The sequence below is a fragment of the Mesoplodon densirostris genome, chromosome 18 (genome assembly GCF_025265405.1).
Source record: "Mesoplodon densirostris isolate mMesDen1 chromosome 18, mMesDen1 primary haplotype, whole genome shotgun sequence".
Lineage (NCBI taxonomy): Eukaryota > Metazoa > Chordata > Mammalia > Artiodactyla > Ziphiidae > Mesoplodon > Mesoplodon densirostris.
In genome coordinates this window covers 12,497,079-12,518,188 of record NC_082678.1, presented here as the reverse complement: position 1 = coordinate 12,518,188, position 21,110 = coordinate 12,497,079, and the positions used below count along the sequence as shown (strand labels likewise).

General features: G+C 38.7%; 1 protein-coding gene across 2 annotated transcripts; it reads left to right on the top strand.

The window, feature by feature from the left end:
* The first annotated feature begins 441 nt into the window (after positions 1 to 441).
* Positions 442 to 20,457, top strand: NOL11 (nucleolar protein 11). Of its 2 annotated transcripts, XM_060082407.1 has the most exons (18): positions 442 to 611; positions 2,893 to 3,006; positions 3,128 to 3,184; positions 4,863 to 5,011; positions 6,164 to 6,221; positions 6,838 to 6,982; positions 8,597 to 8,785; positions 12,228 to 12,304; positions 13,700 to 13,823; positions 14,310 to 14,398; positions 15,190 to 15,264; positions 15,717 to 15,901; positions 16,071 to 16,196; positions 16,351 to 16,581; positions 17,028 to 17,106; positions 17,628 to 17,720; positions 19,792 to 19,899; positions 20,059 to 20,457. In XM_060082407.1, exons 1-18 carry the CDS (start codon positions 471 to 473, stop codon positions 20,173 to 20,175), a joined length of 2,157 nt encoding a protein of 718 aa, XP_059938390.1. In that variant the 5' UTR covers positions 442 to 470; the 3' UTR covers positions 20,176 to 20,457. The 2 variants fall into 2 exon arrangements, with proteins under 2 accessions (XP_059938390.1, XP_059938391.1); XM_060082408.1 differs by lacking the exon at positions 17,028 to 17,106 and having other exon boundaries at positions 17,669 to 17,720.
* The last annotated feature ends 653 nt before the right edge of the window (positions 20,458 to 21,110 follow it).

Genomic DNA, 21,110 nt, shown 5'->3' with positions numbered 1-21,110 from the left:
GAGTTAATCTGAAGAGAGAAATATTTTTCCTTTGGGACACTGTTCTATGAAGCCGTGTTAGTAATTCCTAGAGAGTTCGCTTCAACTAAAAAAATCTAGTTTATTTATATTCGGCCACTTGCCACGCTCATCCTTCAGCCTCTCAAGTCCGTAGCTGAATAAGGGGCAGCGGATGCAGTACCTAACAGGTAAGATCTCCCCCGCCCACCCATTCTTCCCTGTCTAGAGCAGTACACCTGGACTCGGTGGTGTGGCTTCGGAGGCGGAGTCTAGACGCAAAGTCCAGGCCCCGCCTACCCGACGGCGTCCGCAGCGCCGCTAGCGATCTCCACCCGCCAGAGGTCGCAGGCTCAGCGAGCAGGTATCTCAGCGAGTGACTAATCCAGTCGGCGAGAACTAATCCAGTTCTCACGAGAGAAAGCGCGAAGCCTGCCGGGACGGACGCGCGGCCTTCCGTAAGTTGGACCAAAATGGCAGCCTTGGAGGAAGGGTTCACTTTGACTGCGGTACCGCTGGGTTCCGGGCCTGACGGACCCCTTGGAGTGGAGCAGAGCGACAAAACAGACCAGTTTCTAGTGACGGACAGCGGCAGGACCGTCATCCTCTATAAGGTGAGAGCGATAGGATCGGAGCGCCCCCGCTGCTGTCTCGCCCCTTTCTGAGTTCGGAGCCGGAACCTCAGGTTTCTCACAACTTTGGAAAGATATCTTTCAGCGGGCTTAGCGGAGAGCCGTTGTGGCCTTTTTGGGACGCTGAATGAGGTCTAGAATCTGACTCGGTTGTTTTCCCGGAGAGGCATATTTCCTAGTTGCAGGCGGCAGAGCGTCTAAGTGCACGTGGGCTAGATTCGGAAAGGAAAGGAAACCTGTGCTGTCGCTTCATATCTCCCGGAGGTATCCTTGCTAAGATCCCCTTCTGGGGTCTCTGTCACCCCAGCTGCCCGCAGAAGGGTTGACCGGAGATTGGTTGGGTGGGAGAAGATGTCACTGCCAGAACAGTGCTTTAGCCTTGTGTCCGTACGCTTCTTACCCACTCATTAGGGGGGAAAGTTTTGTCGGTGTTTTGTTTTGGCTTTTTGCTTTCTTGGCAGCTTAGTAGGCATCTTAATTCCGAGTGACCTGTTTCTAGCTATGGTTCACCCTGTGAATCCTGGATTTGCGTCCCTTGAAGTGTACACACCCCGCCCCCATTTAGCCTAAGGACTGCTTTAGCACATTTTCTAAACTTTGCTTTTAGTGGTTCCATAGAAAGTAATTCTTTTTATGTGAGCTGCTGAACAGTTTTCTGTGTCTTTAAGAAGTTGGGTATCTCAACATCGGTAACCATCAGGGAAATGAAAACCAAAACCACAATGAGATATCACCTCACACCTGTCAGAATGGCTGTCATCAAAAAGAACACAAAAAACAAATGTTGGTGAGGACATGGAGAAAGGAGAAGCCTTGTACCCTGTTGGTGGGAATGTAAAGTGGTGCAGTCACTATGGAAGAAAGTATGGTGATTTCTCAAAAAACTAAAAATAGAACAACCATATGACCCAGCAGTTTCACTCCTGGGTATATATCCAAAAAAAAAAACCCCAAAACAAAAACACTGATTCGCAAAGATACATGCACCCAGTGTTCATAGCAGCATTATTTATTATTATTTATTATCTTCCATTCCAAGACATGGAAGCAGTCTAAGCGTCCATCAATAGATGAATGGACAAAGAAGTGGTGTATATCTATACAATGGAATACTACTCAGCCATTAAAAAAATAATGAAATTTTGCCGTTTGCAGCAACATGGAGGGCATTATGCTAAGTGAAGTGAGTCAGAGAAAGACAAATACTGTGACAGCACTTATGTATGGAATCTAAAAACTGCAACAAACTAGTGATTATAACAAAAAAGAAGCAGACTCACAGATATAGAGAACAAACTAGTGGTTACCAGTGGTGACAGGGAAGGGGGGAGGGGCAAAATAGGGATAGGGAAGTAAGAGGTATAAACAGTTATGTATAAAATAAGCTACAAGGATATATGGTACAACAGGGAGAATATACCCAATATTTTATAATAACTATAAGTGGAGTATAACTTTTTTTTTTGAGTATAACCTTCAAAACTGAATTACTAGATGGTACACCTGTAACTTATAATATTGTGCAGCAGCTATACTTCAATTTAAAAAAAAAAAGCTAACTGTCTGCTTTGAAGTTTGGGCAACAGGTTGCCAACAGTACACTATACTGTTTGCTTGTTTTGTTGCTTCTGAAGACACCATTGGTTTTTACCTGGCTGTCAAGTGGACTTTTTGCAGTTCTTGCATAGGAATAGAGTGGCTGATTAGAATTGGCATGATTCCATCTATCCTTACTCTATTTCTCATGCCCCTGTTCAAGGGTACAACTGCATCAATTTTTTAAATATACTAATATTGTTCATTATCAAAGTGCCGATATTAATTTACTTTTTTTCATTTTAGGAATTTATATTTTCATTTTAACTACTCTTTTAAAGTTTTTTTTTTTAATTGTAGTAAAGTACACATAACAAAATATACTATCTTAATGACTACAAGTGTACAGTTCGGGGTATTAAGTACATATATTCACATTGTTGTGCAGTCATCACCACCATCCATCTCCAGAACTCTTTTCATCTGGCAAAACTGAAACTCTGTACTCATTAAATAATAACTCCCAATTCCCCAACCCCAGGCAACCACCATTCTACTTTCTGTCTTAAGTGGAATCCACATAGTGTTTGTCTTTTTGTGACTAGCTATTTTTTTAATTTAGGAGATTTGTTAAATGCTATCGTTTTAATGATTTCTTTCAAATGTAAATTTAATTGCTTTAATGTCTGAAACTGACTTTTTGAATATTGTATGTTCATTTCATTAGGTTTCTGATCAGAAACCCTTGGGGAGCTGGTCAGTGAAACAAGGTCAAATTATAACATGTCCAGCTGTGTGCAACTTTCAGACTGGAGAGTATATTGTTGTACATGATAATAAGGTGAGTTCTAAAACTTTAATATAATATATACAAAACAAATCAAATTTTGATTTGTTAACTATTCATGTTGTATGTAAATGGAAATTGGAATGCTTTTTTATCTTGTATGTTTTTATTTCAGGTCTTGAGAATATGGAATAATGAAGACGTAAACCTGGATAAAGTATTTAAAGCAACAGTAAGTCTTTGGATTTTCCAACATATTTATTTAGTTTATTGGTGAGACGGAATAATTTGTAATGTAGCAGTTATTTATCTTAAAGTGTCTGTGAACATGACATAAAGGTTATAACCAGTTTTTCATTCTAGCTATCCTACAGTGTATCTTGGTAAAATGTCTCAATTTATGAGTTAATATGTTAGAAAATGTTACATGATATGTTATTTTAATATGAGGTTGAGGATTTAAATAATTCATGAATGATACATTTATAGTTATTTCCATGAGTTTAAATGTTTGTGGTGTGTCCCTTGCAAGAGCAAATGAACTTCATTGTTCCCTTTCTTAAAATAGGTAGAGGGCTTCCCTGGTGGCGCGGCGTGGCAGTGGTTGAGAGTCCGCCTGCCGATGCAGGGGACACGGGTTCGTGCCCTGGTCTGGGAAGATCCCACATGCCGCGGAGCGGCTGGGCCCGTCTGTGCTCCGCAACAGGAGAGGCCACAACAGTGAGAGGCCCACGTACCGCAAAAAAAAAAAAAAAAAAAAAAAAAAAAGTTATAATTGGGCTTCCCTGGTGGCGCAGTGGTTGAGAGTCCGCCTGCCGATGCAGAGGACACAGGTTTGTGCCTCGGTCCGGGAAGATCCCACATGCCGCGGAGCGGCTGGGCCCGTGAGCCATGGCCGCTGAGCCTGCGTGTCCGGAGCCTGTGCTCCGCAATGGGAGAGGCCACAACAGTGAGAGGCCCGCGTAGCGCAAAAAAAATAAATAAATAAATAAAATAAAATAAAATAAAATAAAATAAAATAGGTAGAACAAACCCTGCAAGTTTTATGCATTATACATTTTAAAGGTGGCACATACTGCGGTGAAAAAGAACCATGACTAACTAACTGTGCCTTTTCTCCTAATGACCTAAAGTATGTTAATTAACTTTGTCTTATAAAATGAAGATCTCTAACTAGGTTAATCTTGAAAGTTCTTTATGGTTCTAAATGTCTAACTCTAAATACAATTGGCATATTTTAGAATTGGTTCACAACAGAGCTGATTCACATACAACCGCAGTTGTCACCCGGACCCTTGAAACCTCTAGCCAGCTACCTGTGCTGCTGCCTGGCTCCAGTCATTTTGTTTACCCTGAAGTAACACGATCCTGAATTTTACACAATGGTTTTTTTTGTTGTTGTTTTTTTAATCCTACATATGGTGTTAACTTCTCTTCCTGGGCTTGCAGGCTATATATACATACATACATACATACACACATACACACACACACACAAACATATGTGTGTGGCCCATGTATTTATATATGGCATCTTTCTTTTCCTAGTACCAGAACCACTGATAACTCTGCATTAGTGCCTTTGTTTGTACCTCTCCTCACCTCCAGTTTTGAGAGACCCAGGTTATAGCCTAACCTCCAGTATTTACAGTGGAAAGATAAACCAAAAATGAATAAAAGTGATTACTTATGGGGGTGAGCAGGGGAGAGGATAGAGAATAGGATCAAAAGTTAGACTTCTGAATGTATTTTATGTTAGATTTAACTTTGGAACCATATATAATTATGAAACAAAATTGAATAAAAATGAAAGCAAATCAGTCCCTTAAAGATAAGCCTTCTATAAATGTCCTGATTCTATGAGGTGGCAGTTCCTTTAGAATAAAAATTTAAATGTTTTTATGTTCTAGTTGTCCGCTGAAGTATATAGGATACATTCAATACAGGGGACAGAACCCTTGGTGCTGTTCAAGGAAGGTGCCGTTCGTGGTTTAGAGGCCTTGCTTGCAGAGCCCCAGCAGAAAATTGAAACTGTTATCTCTGATGAAGAAGTGATTAAGTAAGTTCTAATACTTGTAATTTTTACCAAAAAGAAAATGCACTTTGTGTTTTTTATAATATTCTTTGCCTTGTTCAAAAGTATTTTGATTATAAACATGATAAAAGTAAGCTGATTGAAAACCGTCTGTAAGACAGTAGCCAAAATCACATCCCTCAAAAGCCTCTGGCATGATAAGTGATTGAGGAAACTGGGGCCAAATGAGTCCTGTCCTAATAACAGAACTGGATAGTCAGTTATTTGAAAATTAAGTGAGTAATCCCACAAGACCAGAATCTTCTGTCATATAGCCCTGACTGCCAAGGTCAGAACCCTTTCGCCTGAAGAAATGTGCAGCTTGTTGTTAGTGGAATCAGGATAGTGCTTTGAGACCTCTTCTTTCCCAGATTCTGGAATAAAACTTGGGAAATGACTCGCACAAATGATAGAAGGAAATCTCACAGTTTTACATCTATCCAATCCCTATTCTTTCATCCCATTTCCTGTTTCGTTAACTTGCTGCCCCTCCAGGCCCACCTGATTGATGTAAACTAAATCTTTAAAGGTCCAAGCAAAGACTTGTACGTAATCACTCAACAATGTGGACAGTGACCAGTTATATCTTAGACCCAATGAATGCCTCTAAAGTGTGAGCAACTGTATCTGGAGGAAATCTTTACGCAAAAAGATACAGGTAGAGAATCTGGGTTCTAATCCCCGCTTTGCCAGAAGATGGCTGTGCAGCCTTGGTTACAGGCCCCTCACCCTCCCTGTGCCTCAGTTCCCGCTGTCACTTGAAGAAGGCAGGTGAGATGCTAATGTTTTCCTGAGAACACTAGGCCCCAAAATGACTCTGAAAAAAGGAGAGGTGGGTCAATTAAGTTTAGGGAACATCGCATCTTGTCTTACACGCCCTTGGTACTTTATAGTTCACATTATTGTCTTTAAAGTTCTGGGAAGCTCAGCAACTTGCATTTAATCCAGAGATGCATTTGACAGAGGAATGCCTTGTAGGTCCCTGTGGTAGATATTTTGAAACACTGAATTAAGTGTTCTCTGCTACCTCTCTGGCTCTAAAAAGTATTTAATGAAAGATAATCTCTTAAATTTAGATTGATGGTGTGTTTCAGCTGGTGATTTTGCATTTTATAATTTTCCTTTTTCTTTTTTTAGGTGGACAAAGTTTTTTATGGTATTTAGGCATCCTGTGCTGATTTTTATTACTGAAAAAGTAAGTGATATCTTTAATTCCTGGCCCATTTTGTGACATTTCAGAGTCATCTGTATGATTTTTTTTTTTTTTAATTATTTAATTTATTTATTTATGGCTGTGTTGGGTCTTCGTTTCTGTGCGAGGGCTTTCTCTAGTTGTGGCAAGTGGGGGCCACTCTTCATCGTGGTGCGCAGGCCTCTCACTATCGCGGCCTCTCTTATTGCGGAGCCCAGGCTCCAGATGCGCAGGCTCAGTAATTGTGGCTCACGGGGCTAATTGCTCCGCGGCATGTGGGCTCTTCCCAGACCAGGGCTCGAACCCGTGTCCCCTGCATTGGCAGGCAGATTCTCAACCACTGCGCCACCAGGGAAGCCCCTGTATGATTTTTAAAACTAAAATTGGACTTTGGTATTTCTTTCAGAAAATTTTTATATATTTTTAAAATACTGAAAAATCTATTATAATTATTTCTATGCCTGAATTAAATATTTTTTAAAACTTCTTAAATTTAATTGGGCAAGAGGTTTTTAAGCACTCATTAAAGTAATTACAGTGGGGCAACAACTGATCTCAACATTTAAATATAGTTGGTGGAAATGGGAATATTTTTAAAATAAAATAACTTTTTTTCCAGCATGGAAATTACTTTGCTTATGTACAAAAGTTTAACTCACGTATCCTAAGCAAATACACACTTTTACTTGGACAAGAAGAAAAATCGGTTACACAGAGTTTTAGTACATCTGTGGATCGGAAATTCATCTCTCTGATGTCATTAAGTAAGTATTTTTTTAAACTTTCAGAGTTTATAAATAAAGGGGTATTACAGGATAATGTTTTAAGTTCGAGTCTTCAGTTTTTACAGTTTTGTGTTGTAGTATTTCCCTTTCCATGCTTCCTTACAAGCATTTATGCCTTCACTTTTGCATTTTGCCATGTCTAGTCATGCATTAGGTCGGTAATTCTCTGCAGGTAAATTTTATGTCTTAAAATTTTATCATAAGCAATAAATAATATAATACCAGTAAAAAAGGAAAAATCACTCTTTATTATGATAAGTCCAGTTTTTTTGATATTGTAATTAGTGAACCATGAAATACCTAAGGTTGGTACTGCATGGCCTCCCCATTCCTCTTTTCCAACCTGTAGTGTGCCATTCTTTGAACAGTGACAGAGACAGGTGGGTAAAGGACACTAACAGAGCAGTCTTGGACTGTTACTAGCCACCATTTTACAGATTTTTTTTAATGCCTTGGAGTTTACCTCTACCTAATGCTCTGAGGTTTAATCCCAGTCTTATGCATCTAGGGGGGAAAAATGCCTTTGTGGTCTTCTCTCCCCCCAGCCCTTTATGGCTTCTTTTTAAGTTGTTTTGGGAAGGTTAAAGGAGGAAGAAACAGTAGTATTTAGGAAACATTTTCATGTTATCACAGTTTAAAATCTTTGTGAAGTTTTTCAATGTGCAAATGTTTGCAGTGGCTGTTAAGAAAAAGGCTCCCTTCTTTATCATGTCTAGAGTGTCATTGGAATCCACCTAATACCTTTGCTTAAGAGGGACTGGTTTCCTTAAAGTTTAACCTATAGGACATATTAATTGTTACACAGAAGTTTGTGAGTTATGTTTTAGCTTTTGAACATTGAAGTAAGGGAATCTGAACCAAAGGGTCGTAAAATCTTCATGTAACATAGCTAGAACCACATGAACTTGCCAAAAATACAATTGACCTACAAAACCCAGCAATTTAATAAGGTTTTAGGGTGCTGGAGTAACAAGAAATGTAATATTTAGACCAGAATGCTAATTAATTTCTAATAAGAGATATAGCCTTTTACTGACTGAATTGTCCGTATTCCTGGCAGTCCCCTTATATTTTAAGTTATTACAGATATTTACAATTTTTATTTCATGGCTATCATGACATATCTTACTGAGATTTTTATTAATATTTCTCCTCTATCAACTTTAGGTTTGTAGTATATTCTTTTTTTTTTTTTTTTTTTTTTTTGCGGTATGCGGGCCTCTCACTGTTGTGGCCTCCCCCGTTGCGGAGCACAGGCTCCGGACGCGCAGGCTCCGGACGCGCAGGCTCAGCGGCCATGGCTCACGGGCCCAGCCGCTCCGCGGCATATGGGATCCTCCCAGACCGGGGCACGAACCCGTATCCCCTGCATCGGCAGGCGGACTCTCAACCACTTGCGCCACCAGGGAGGCCCCTGTAGTATATTCTTTATGGGAAAGCATAGAGTGATGTGATTATTACATTTGTTTATTTTTCTGGTTGGATTCTCTATCAAATTGGTAAAATCTTATTAACAACTTAGTACATTTAACTATAACAGATATAGAACTATCATTTATCCAATAATGAACAATAAATACTTGTTTCCAACAGGCTCTGATGGATGTGTATATGAAACCTTGATACCAATACATCCAAGTGACCCAGAAAAAAATCAGAGGGTAGTTCGATCACTGTTGCTCAAGTCCGTGGTGTCTGGCAATGCTCGAAGTGGTGTTGCACTCACCATCCTGGATCAAGATCACATAGCAATCCTGGGACCACCACTATCAGCTTCTAAGGGTAACTAAAATCCAATCAGTTAAGAAGTCCTTTGGATTTTTTCCATCAAAGTGTACTTTTAAGTCTCCTCTTTCTTTTTCATTTATTTATTACCACCCTAATTCATTCTCTCTTTCACTGTAGCTTCCTAATTCTTGAATAGGTCTTTGACTTCATCTTGCCTTGATCAGTTTCTCTAAAACATTTCCTATATCACTCACTACCTTGCTTGTCACCAGTGTCTTAAATAAAAACTGCAAATACCTGTGCCAGCCTGTAGGCATTGGAAACATTGGTAAGACTTGAAGTAGAGGATTGAATTCATACCTTGGTGACATTTTAGCAGAATATAAATTCATTAGTCTTGGACAGCTTGAAATTTGGGGACTACTAGTGTGGCTTTTTTTTTTTTTTTTACGGTATGCGGGCCTCTCACCGCTGTGGCCTCTCCCGCTGTGGAGCACAGGCTCCGGACGCGCAGACCCAGCAGCCATGGCTCACGGGCCCAGCCACTCCGCGGCATGTGGGATCCTCCCAGACCAGGGCACGAACCCGTGTTCCCTGCATCGGCCACTCCCAACCACTGCACCACCAGGGAAGCCCTAGTGTGCCTTTTGTCTCTGTGACTTCAGAGCAGGATTTTCATCATCACTTCACCACCTCACCCTTCCACACACACAGTTGTAGTCTACCACGAAGGACACAGTTGTTCCTGGCCAGTGCAAGATTGGGGTCTCCCAGCCTACACTATAAAACTCCAAATCTATGGTTTAGCATTCACCTCTCGCCACAGTCTAGACCCTGTCCATGTTTTCCAGTCTCTTCTCCCAATTTCAAAGCAAGAACTCTCTGCTTTATTCAGGCCAGGCTCCCTATTGACTACAAACTTGATATGGCCATCCTCGTGTATTTTGTTCTGTTTCTTCTTTGTAAGATAGGAGCTACCACTTACAGCATACTGTCTTGTGCCAGGTGTTTTACTTGTATCATTTCATTATTTGTGTCATTTAATCCTCCAACAACCCTATGAGAGAAAGTTCCGTTATTATCACCCTTATTTTACAAATGAGAAACTGAGATGTTAGGTAACTAAGCAGTGGAACTAGGGTTCAACCCAAGCAGGTTGACTCTTATGCCATGTATCTTACCGTTCTTAAGTCCTGGCTTTTAACCACTTTACCAAGCTGTGCTTCTCTTCTCTCAACCCCCATCCTCCCTCCCTAGTTCCTGCTCTAACCCCCCAAAAACTCACTAACCTCAGTAAAGTTTCCCATGTCTCTTTCCAGAGTTTTTTTTAATATATGCAAATACTACTACTTATTTTTCTTCCTCTTTTTACACAAATGGTAGCATACGTTATCCTCTGTTGTACACCTTAATTTATCCACTTACCTGAGATATCATAGAGAGCCTTCCATAGCAGCATCTGTATTGACTTTATATTTTTTCTTCTGAAAATTGTATTTATTTATTTATTTATTTATTTATTTATGGCTGTGTTGGGTCTTCGTTGCTGCACGCGGGCTTTCTCTAGTTGCGGCGAGCGGGGGCTCCTCTTCGTTGCAGTGCGCGGGCTTCTCATTGCAGTGGCTTCTCTCATTGTGGAGCATGGACTCTAGGCGCGTGGGCTTCAGTAGTTGCAGCACGCGGGCTCAGTAGTTGTGGCTCACAGGCCCTAGAGCACAGGCTCAGTAGTTGTGGCACACGAGCTTAGTTGCTCTGCAGCATGTGGGGTCTTCCTGGACCAGGGATCGAACCCATGTTCCCTGCATTGGCAGGCGGATTCTCAACCACTGCACCACCGGGGAAGCCCGACTTTATTTTTTTAAGAGGAAAATATAGGCAGAACATTCCAACATAAATCTCAGCAATAGTTTTTTGCATCTGTCTGCTAACACAAAGGAAATAAAAACAAACAAATGGGGCCTAATTAAATTTTAAAAGCTTTTGCTCAGCAAAAGAAACATCGACAAATCAAACAGACAACCTACTGAATGGGAGAAAATATTTGCAAATGATATGACTGATAAGGGATTAATATCCAACGTATATAAACAGCTCATACAACTCAAAGTCAAAAAAACAACCCAATTGAAAAATGGGCAGAAGAACTGGATAGACATTTTTCCAAAGAGGAAATGCAGATGGCCAACACACACATGAAGAGATGCTCAACTTCGCTAATCATCAGGGGAATGCAAACCAAAACCACAAGGAGATATCACCTCACACCTGTCAGAGTGGCTGTCAACTAAAAGAACACAAATAATAGGTGTTGGTGAGGATGTGGAGAAAAGGGAAGCCTCGTACTCTGTTGGTGGGAATGTAAATTGGTGCAGCCACTGTGGAAAACAGTATGGAGGTTTCTCAAAAAACTAAAAGTAGAACTACCATATGACCCAGCAGTTTCACTCCTGGGTGTATATCTGAAAAAACAAACTAATTCAGAAAGATACCTGGACCCCAATGTTCATAGCAGCATTATTTATAATTGCCAAGAAAGGAAAGCATCCTAAGTGTCCATCAACAGATGAGTGGGTAAAGAAGTGGTGTGGGTGTGTATATATGTATGTGTGTATATATATTTGTGTGTGTGTGTGTACATACATATATAATGGACTACTAAGCCATTAAAAAGAATGAAATTTTGCAATTGCAGCAACATGGATGAACTTGGAGGACATGTGAAGTGAAATAAGTCAGAGAAAGACAAATACTGTATGACATCACTTATATGAGGAATCTAAAAAGTACAACAAACTAGTGAATAAAACAAAAGAAGCAGACTCAAAGATACAGAGGACACACTAGTAGATACCAGTGGGGAGAGGGAAGGGGGAAGGGGCAAGATAGGGGTAGGGGAGTAAGAGGTACAAATTATTATGTATAAAATAAGCTACAAGCATATGTGTACAACATGGGGAATAAGCCAGTATTTTATAATAACTATAAATTGTGAATCACTGTATTGTACAACTGTAATTTATGTAATATTGTGCAGCAACTGTACTTCAATAGAAAATTCATTAATTAAAAAAAAAAATGCTTTATTTTTTTAGAGAAGTTTAAGGTTCACAGCAAAATCGAGGGGAAGGTACGCAGATTCCCATATGCCCCCTGCCTGCACATGTGTCCACTTCTTGTCATGAGATCTCATATCTGTGAATTTCTGTCTTCATTACTCATTTTTATTCTTAATAAAGCAAGACCTATGTGTTTAACTATGACTTCCCTCCGCCCTCCCTCCCTTCTCCTCACCCCCCAGCACCATATATTTATATATGGCTGACTTCTGAACTTGGGACTTTTTAAAAATTTTTTTGGCTGCACCACAAGGCATGCGGGATCTTTAGTTCCCCGACCAGGGATCAGACCCGCACCCCCTGCAGTGGAAGTGCGGAGTCTTAACCACTGGACCACCAGGGAAGTCCCAACTTCTGAATTTGTATGTCTTATTTTATAGAATGCCTCTCCATATGGAATACAAAATTTCAAACACTACAGACTTCAAAAGAGTTACCACAAGGGACCAGCGGTCAAGTAAGTTTTTGCATTTCGGGGTTTTTTTCAAATGTACTTATTTTTGTGTCTGACAAATAGACTGTAAGGGAAGAGACCTCTTCGGATCTAAATATTTTGTCAGTTTTGATTAAAATAAATTAAGAAATATTTTCTACCTGCAAGATTATATTTAATTTGGTTATTGTTTTTATAGTTTCCTTATGTTTGTCACTTTCAAAAGACTAAATTATAAGCTAATTGTAGATCAGGAGAGAACAGTTAGCTAGTTAACAAAACTTTTAAATCTCACTTTGGTTTGATCTTTTTACTTTTGTATTTTGAACTATATCCAAGGGCTGTTACTTTGCCTAATAAATTAGTCTTTTAGGTTATATGTTAAATGTTATCATGGGGCCTCCCTGGTGGCGCAAGTGGTTGAGAGTCCGCCTGCTGATGCAGGGGATACGGGTTCGTGCCCCGGTCTGGGAGGATCCCATATGCCGCGGAGCGGCTGGGCCCGTGAGCCATGGCCGCTGAGCCTGCGCGTCTGGAGCCTGCGCGTCCGGAGCCTGTGCTCCGCAACGGGGGAGGCCACAACAGTGAGAGACCCGCATACCGCAAAAAAAAAAAAAAAAAAAAATGTTATCATGGAATTACATAAGAATACTTAAAGAAGTAAAATTTAAGGTGACCAGACTATAAACTTTCTGAGGCAAGGGACCTTGTCTTTTTTGTTCTCCATCATATCTTCAGTGCTTAACAAAGGTACTGGTCGTTTAGTGAATATAAGATATAAATAAATCAAGATATAGGATGTTGTTGATCATTGTAATTAGACGATAAGGAGACTATGTTTCTTAGCATAGAATTCTAATTTATATTTAAACAAGTAATTTTCACAAAATTAGCCGTTCACAATTCCACTGCTGTAACAAACTTCACTTTTGATTTCCATGTTCCTTTGAGCTTTTTGTTCATATACCTGTCTCAGTTTTACAATTTTATAATTGAGATCATGAGATAGAAACCGTTAGATTCTGCTTTTTTCATTTCGTACATCGAAACAGTTTGCCTGTGTTACAATAGGCTTTGTGAGTATCACGTTAATAGATGTGTGATACTGACAATATTTATTTTAAACAACTCATTTATTTTAAATATATGTGTTGATCAAATTTTTATGAGTCAAAAGAAATTATCTTTAAATTACACTTTAGTCAGACATGGGCAAAAATAAGAGCTTTGTAAACCTACCTCAATTAATAAATTGAACATATGAGATTATTCTGGAAAGTTGCTTAACTTCACCTTATCCTTTTCTGTTATATTAAGATTACTTCCACCACAAGTTATTGTTATAAGTTATATGGCTTTGTTGAATCAGATCTTAGAAGAGAAAAAGGATTGCTTACATTTTTGATAACTTTTTTGTAGCTCTGGTATCATGGGGAAAATTTGTTTATGCTACATGGAAAATTTCTAACTGTAATCCCATACAAGTGTGAGGTGTCATCATTAGCAGGTGCTCTTGGAAAACTCAAGCATAGTCAAGATCCAGGTAGGAACTTATGTTTTATTACTAAAAACCATTTTATAAACTTCTAGTTTGATATGTAGATTTTCACAGCTATCAGTTTGCATAACCTGTTCTTAATGTTGAAATTTACCAGTGTTCATTCAGATTTTATTGGTCCAGGAAGCTACCTGGGGAACAGTCCACATTGCAGATACTGCTGCAGGTTAAAGAGCTGCGCTGCGTTTTGAACGCCAGTGTTCTGACTTTAGGGGCAACGGGAAAGTCCTGCAGACAAAATCAGTAAAGCTTTTTCCCTCCTTGGTTTACCAGTGGCCTCATCTGTTGGGTACATAGCCTTTTAGGATATTATGATTTACTGATTTGAGGTTATTGGTAGAATGCAATGGACTTTAAAGCCGCTTTTGAATTGTGCGTGAGTGGTTGTTTTATTCTTTGTTTGATTGATTGGCTGGGTAAATACCAATAGGTCAAAAAATTCCAGAAATTGTGTGTTTTGTGTTTTCTTAGACATTCATGCCATGACTCATTTTGTAAACTGGGAAACATCACAGGGATATGGACTTGAATCTCAGAACTCAGAGCAGTCAAAGAGAATCGTAAGTTTGGTAGTTGAAATAGAAATGTTACTACAGATGTTAAAAAACAGAACAGGCTGAATTATTTTAATAATTCATATTTGTACAACTCTTACAACTTGCTCTTAATGATGGGGTGATTTGAAGCTTGAACCCAGTAACCTGACAGCCCTTATCTGAAAGTGACACATGTCATCTTGTAGTTTTTATGGGCATGTGTGTAAGACCCAGGTGTAAAAATGGACCAATTTGCAATTAGTAATAATACCTTCCTGAGTATAGATATTTTATTTATTAAAAAATGAAAAACTTAAAACCTTATTAAGTTAAAAGTTGAAATAGACCCACTTTTCACTATAAGAAAACCAACCCCTAAAAAAGCTTGTGAATGGACTTCCCTGGTGGCGCAGTGGTTAAGAATCCCCGCCTGCCAATGCAGGGGACACGGGTTCGAGTCCTGGTCTGGTTCCCACATGCCACGGAGCAACTAAGCCCCTGCGCCACAACTACTGAGCCCGCATGCCACAACTACTGAAGCCCACATTCCTAGAGCCTGTGCTCTGCAACAAGAGAAGCCACCGCAATGAGAAGCCTGCGCACCGCAATGAAGAGTAGCCCCCACTCGCCACAACTAGAGAAAGCCCGCATGCAGCAACGAAGACCCAATGCAGCCAAAAATAAATTAAAAAAAAAAAAAAGTTTGTGATTAGAGCAAAAGTGTGCCAGTCTCTTTGGGACATTTTATATTCTTCTAAATGTCTATTGCATCTTTTATGTTGTTGTGAGATCCTAATCAATTTACTGAATTCCAGTTAAGGAGAAGGAAAATTGAAGTGAGTGTACAGCCGGAGGTTCCACCATACATACAACTCTTAGCAGCCATACAGGTAAATTTTAAAATATTAGAAATACGAAAAATCAACTCATGGTTAGAAGAAATCCTGTGTACCTTTTATTCCGTCTTCCTCTTGTGATCATTTTTAGAGCTATGGCTAACATTTATATAGTATATTGAGCTTGTCAGAGTGATGCTTTGGCTTATTTGACTCTCACTAAGCATTTTGTGAGATCAGTGTGATGGTGGTGGCCTCATATCTCATTCACCTTTGCATTGAATGTTTGTAATTTAGCTTCTTAGAAATTTTGATTTCTAACTCCTTGAGGTTTTTTTTCTTCTTTGTATTTTGTCTTTGTCCAGTAAATGGTAGTATCAACTCCGGTTTCACAGGAATGCATGAATGCTATTAGTGATTGAAGACAATGTTAAGCTAGGAACTCTCAAGTGCAGAGGGACATTTATTAATGTACCACACTGAACTCTTTACTTCTGCCCTTTCAGAAAGATTCAGAAAAACATATTGAAGTAGAACTACGTAAATTTTTGGCTGTTAAGCGGACCCCTCACTTTCATACTATTATTGGGGATGCAGTAATAGGACTTCTGGGAAGATATAAAGCAGAACCATCATTTTATCCTCGGAACTGTCTGATGCAGCTTATCCAAACGTGTGTGCTTTCTTACAGGTAAATGTTTCTGTACAGGTAAATGTTTCTGTACACCAAACTTTATACACATAACTCTTTTGACCTTGTTTTTTGCAGTTCTGATTTTCATACTCTGAAAAAGCCTTATGAATTATTTGCAATTGAGCGTTTCTTAATATATAAAAATGATTCATGTTTTTGGTCTTAGCTTGTGCCCTGGCTTAATGGAGTTTGCCTTAGAAAAGACAGATGTGCAGATCCTACAGCTCTGCCTACAGCAGTTCCCTGACATCCCTGAGTCAGTCACCTGTGCTTGCTTAAAAATTTTCTTGAGGTAAGTTAGAAGCTGATGGTCCTTTACTTTCACTGCATTTTTAATCTATTGTTTTATTTTATTTCTAAAACTTTGAAGTCTTAGAAAATGAAACATTTTCCAGTAAGTTCAACTACTGATAAGAATTATTTCCTGCTTTCAATTAACATGATAGCATTGGTGATGACAGTCTTCAAGAAACAGATATCAATATGGAGTCAGTTTCTGACTATACTGCTACTATACAAGATGGGGAAATAGAAGAACAAACTGAAATTCTTCAAAATGGTTTCAATCCTGAAGAAGATAACTGTGAGAACTGTGCTCAGGAGTTGATTGAGAAGCCTCAGGCTGCAACAGAGGAGAGCACTTCATGCCCTGTTACAGGGAAAAGAGCGGCGCTACTGTATCCTTTGAAACAGTTTCCCTTGTATTGTCTCTTTCCCAGGGATGTAGTCAAATGCCAAGCAAAAACTAAGGGGTAATTAGATAATTTAAGGTGGTTTTTTTCCTTTTCTTTTTTTCAATTTTTTTCAGTTTCTACTTGAAAATGGATTACATTCAATGCTGTGTTCAAACAACTTACTTAAATCTTATTTAAGAAGCTATACTAAGATAGAAGCTCTATCACTTCTAAAAATTAATATACTGAATAAACACCAATTATCTATAATAGCAAAGTATTCCAGATGATCTCTAGTGACGAGGAGAATGTTCAGTGATAGCACTCTTCTAGAAAAGTAGAACTTTTGTATAAATTTAGAAAAATGTTATTGGGGAAGGGAATTACTCATTATTTCAGTAGAAAAGCCTTTATTGGTTGAAATGAGATTTTCCTTTATTCCCAAGTAGAAATGCAATTCTTCATTCAGCATATAGCGAGACGTTTCTTCTGCCTCATTTGAAGGACATCCCAGCACGACACGTCACTGTGAGTGTTCTTACGAATCCTACAGGATTTTATTTCTGGGTTAAGTGTTGCTCCTTAACTCTACCCAGCTTCTAGGGCATTCGAAAGGTTATAAAGTTCTTCCATCTGAGTAAGAGGTTTCCCAGCCCTCAAGGTGAAAAGTCGTGCCTGGGAGACTAGAGGGACCTGGGGGAGGCAGAGCTTGACGTGTTCCTGGTGCCAAACCGGAAGGCTGGGTTCATCCATCTAAGTTAGAAACGAGTAGGAACTAAAAAGAATTGCCCGGAGAAGGATTCTCTCTTCTCTACTTATTATTTACAAACAAAATAAGCTCCTCACCCACCCCTCCCAAACCAAATGAACTCTTCTTTGATGGCAGGGAGTGCATCTGATTCATTTTTGTGTCCCCTGATGTCTAGCATATTTGTTTGATATACAGTTAAATTCAGTAGCCTCTTAAAATTCTTTCCAGTCTCTTTGTTAGCTTTACATAGAGAAAATTTTTCTATCAAAGTGATTGTTCTTTTTTCCCCCCCGCCTAGCTATTTCTCCAGTATTTGTATTTCCTTTATCTAAAGTGTAGTGAAAATGCTACTATGACTCTTCCTGGAATACACCCTCCAACCCTGAACCAGGTGAGGTAATCTTTTTATTTTGATCTGATGCTGGGAAAAATATGTTTTAAAAAAAAGGTTTTATATATGTAGTATCAGAATCTGGAATCCAGGAACTGATTTCTCCCGTCTCGTGGTTCCTACGACCCTCCTCCCTCACCAGGTACATAAACCTCTGTAGTGGATCACTCAATTTGGTAGATGGATTTTTTAGAGCCATAATTCTATACTAAGGAACTTAAATTCACCTTAAATTCCTGATTCTTTTTTTTTTTTTTTTTTTTTTTTCTTTTTGCGGTATGCGGGCCTCTCACTGTTGTGGCCTCTCCCGTTGCGGAGCACAGGCTCCGGACGCGCAGGCCCAGTGGCCATGGCTCACGGGCCCAGCCGCTCCGCGGCATATGGGATCCTCCCAGACCGGGGCACGAACCCGTATCCCCTGCATCGGCAGGCGGACTCTTAACCACTGCGCCACCAGGGAGGCCCCCTGATTCTTTATTGTGACCCTTTTCAAGAATTTCCTCAGCTTCGTTGGGAGAGAGTGATAATAAGTGTCCTCCTAATAACCTAATAATCCCAAGTCCCTCTTAGAGATAACCAATCCTAAGAGTTGCATTTATGTCTAGAAATTTGCTTTCTGTACCTTAACTTATCTTTCTCATGCAAATTAGATCACCTGCATGCTATTCTGCAGCTTGTTTTTTTTCACTCATTGCTAAATTTTACACATTTTCTGAATCAGGCTATATACATCTGCCACATTCTTTTTAACCACTGCATACTATTTGATTTTATAGAAAATCTTAATTTGTTAGTCCCCTATTGATTGGCATTTAAATTGCTTACAGTTTTTTGCTATTGTAAACAAACTTTCAGTGAGCATCTTTATACAAATATTCTTGGATATTATGAGAAAACACCTGTTGGGTAAATTCCCATTAGTGAAATTACTAGATAAAGGGTGCATGCATTTTTAGTTTCAAAAATGCCAGGCTACCTTTCCAAAGGGTTGTGACAAGAGGTACTGTGGCCACCAAGATATGAGACCTTACTCTCTGCTAGTCAAGTAGGTAACAAATAAGTGTTTTATTTTAATTTGCATTTCTTCGATAATAAGAAAGGTGGACCATCATTTCTTGCCAATTTATATTCCTTTTTGTGTACTGCCTAATCAGGTTCTTTGTCCAATTTTTCTATTGCATTTCCTGTCTTTTTCATTTTGCCTTATAAATTATTCTTCATGTATTAAGAGAAATTATTCTGTTTCTATGAAGTGTATCACAAATACTTTTTTCCTATCACTCTTTTTTACTTGCTTAAGTGTAATTTTTGCCATAGATGGGTTTTTAATTTTCATGCTGTCAAAATTGTCAAAAGCTTTTCCTTTACGGCTTCTTTTTGGGTACCCCATGCTTAAGGCCCTTCCCACTCTAAGAGTGTAAACATAGCCACCCTGTCTTTCCCTAGTACCTTTCTTTTCCTTTTCTTTGTTTAACTCTTTGATACATATAAAGTTTATTCTGGTGTAGAGAGTTACATAGGTACCAGCTTTCCCCCCTCCCTGAAAATGGATAGTTGGTTTCCTTAATGCTTTTTCCTCACAGTGATATTTGCATGTTAACAACACCATTTGAAGGTGTAGAATATGTAGGATACTTTAATAAATGTGTAGAAATAAGTTTATTTTAGTTCTTGGTAGCTTATCTATAACACATGACACCTTATTCTTGGGTCATAGTGTATATTTCAGAATAGGAGATGAGTGGGTTCTTTTTTTTGTAGCTGCGAGTAGTTATCAAGAATTTTTTAAAATAAAAAGTACTAGCTCTCCCTTGGATTCAATATCACTGGCTTTCTTTTTACTGGTGAATCTGATGGAAAAGATCCAATTATGCTTGTAAAATGACCAGTATAAAAGCATAAAAGAGGCTTTTTAGATTGCTTAGAAATTCCTTCATCTCTAAAATGTTCAGACTTCTGTAAAGAAGGCTTATTTTTTCTTATAACTGTTTGATATTATTATGGACTTTGTAAAATGAATTAACCTAAAATTAAATTTAAAATCTTAACTCCTTTTCCTGTTTATCTTCAGATTATGGATTGGATATGTCTACTTCTAGATGCTAATTTTACTGTTGTGGTAATGATACCAGAAGCAAAAAGGCTACTGTTAAGTCTTTACAAGTTGGTGAAATCCCAGGTATATAATTATTTGATTATACTGAATTCTGTTTGTAACCAAAAAGCACCAAAATTATAATTTATTAAAATTTTTCTTGGAATAGCCCTAAGTAATTATGGAGGATTTATCCATATGTACAAGTTATGGTAAAAGTTATTTTGGAACTTTTTTCTTTAGATAAGCATTTGCTCTGAGCTCAACAAGATTGAAGTAAGTTTTCGTGAGCTACAGAAATTAAATCAAGAAAAGACTAATAGAGAATTATATTCAATTGAAGTGCTGGAACTCTTCTGATATTACCAGTTCTCCATCATAGACGTTTTATGAAGCTCTTTTATGTGGATTCTTCCTACTCAACCAGGCAAGAGATGTGTTTTGTTTGTGACTGTCTCTTCGGTGACAAGAGAAATGTCTGAGCAAGTACCTAGACCATCACTTATTGATTCTCCTAGGTCGGACTGCAGGTTTCATGCGAACCTATTCTAGGTTATGGACACTGGTGGGGAGAGATTCTGAAACTTTTAAAAATATGTAACGGAGGTGTTTTTAAGTAAACTTATTTGTGTATTGATACAAGTTGAATTTCTTACCATCCATTTGAATAGTTCTTCTTTTAATAAAAAACCCACCATTGAAGCAACAGTGATTCTAGGAAAAACATGGTTTTATCACAGTCGGAAGCTGTCCCAGCTCATCTGTGTTCACGGGGGACAGAAGAGGGCATTTCCACAGGCAGGGTCGGAAGGGGCCGTGTACAAGCCTGTGCTTATCTCCTGCCATCGTCTCCCGTTCTTTACCTCCTTGCACTACCTTCTTACATACCCAGGGCTTGAACATTATCCCTCAGATTACCTCTGTGATTAGGATGCTAATTTCAGTTATAGAAATATATTTCTAGATAGTAAAAAAAAAAGTTTCTTCTGAAAATAGTTTTATAGGTTGATAGACCATAGAATTTCCTGTTTTAACTCAGGTTTAGGACAAACGAAAGGCTTTATGTAGAAGAAATGGATGCTTTTGTTTCTTAAACATAAACTCAAATTTATTTTTGTTGAAAGTGAAATCACTTTTTCAGGTGAAGAACTAAGTTTCCCAAGAGTAACTTGAAACATTTATGAGCTATGAAAGTCTCTGTTGAGTAAATCATTTTGAAACCTCTTTTAACCTGAAAGGTCACAATATATATATATTTTAAATTCCTGTAAATTCTAGCGCATAGTATAAGTTCA

Coding starts and splice junctions, on each gene's coding strand:
- NOL11 (XM_060082407.1), top strand. CDS start 471: ATGGCAGCCTTGGAGGAAGGGTTCACTTTGACTGCGGTACCGCTGGGT. Junction 13,824..14,309: donor CAAGCATAGTCAAGATCCAG/GTAGGAACTTAT, acceptor GTGTTTTCTTAG/ACATTCATGCCATGACTCAT. Junction 14,399..15,189: donor CAGAGCAGTCAAAGAGAATC/GTAAGTTTGGTA, acceptor ACTGAATTCCAG/TTAAGGAGAAGGAAAATTGA.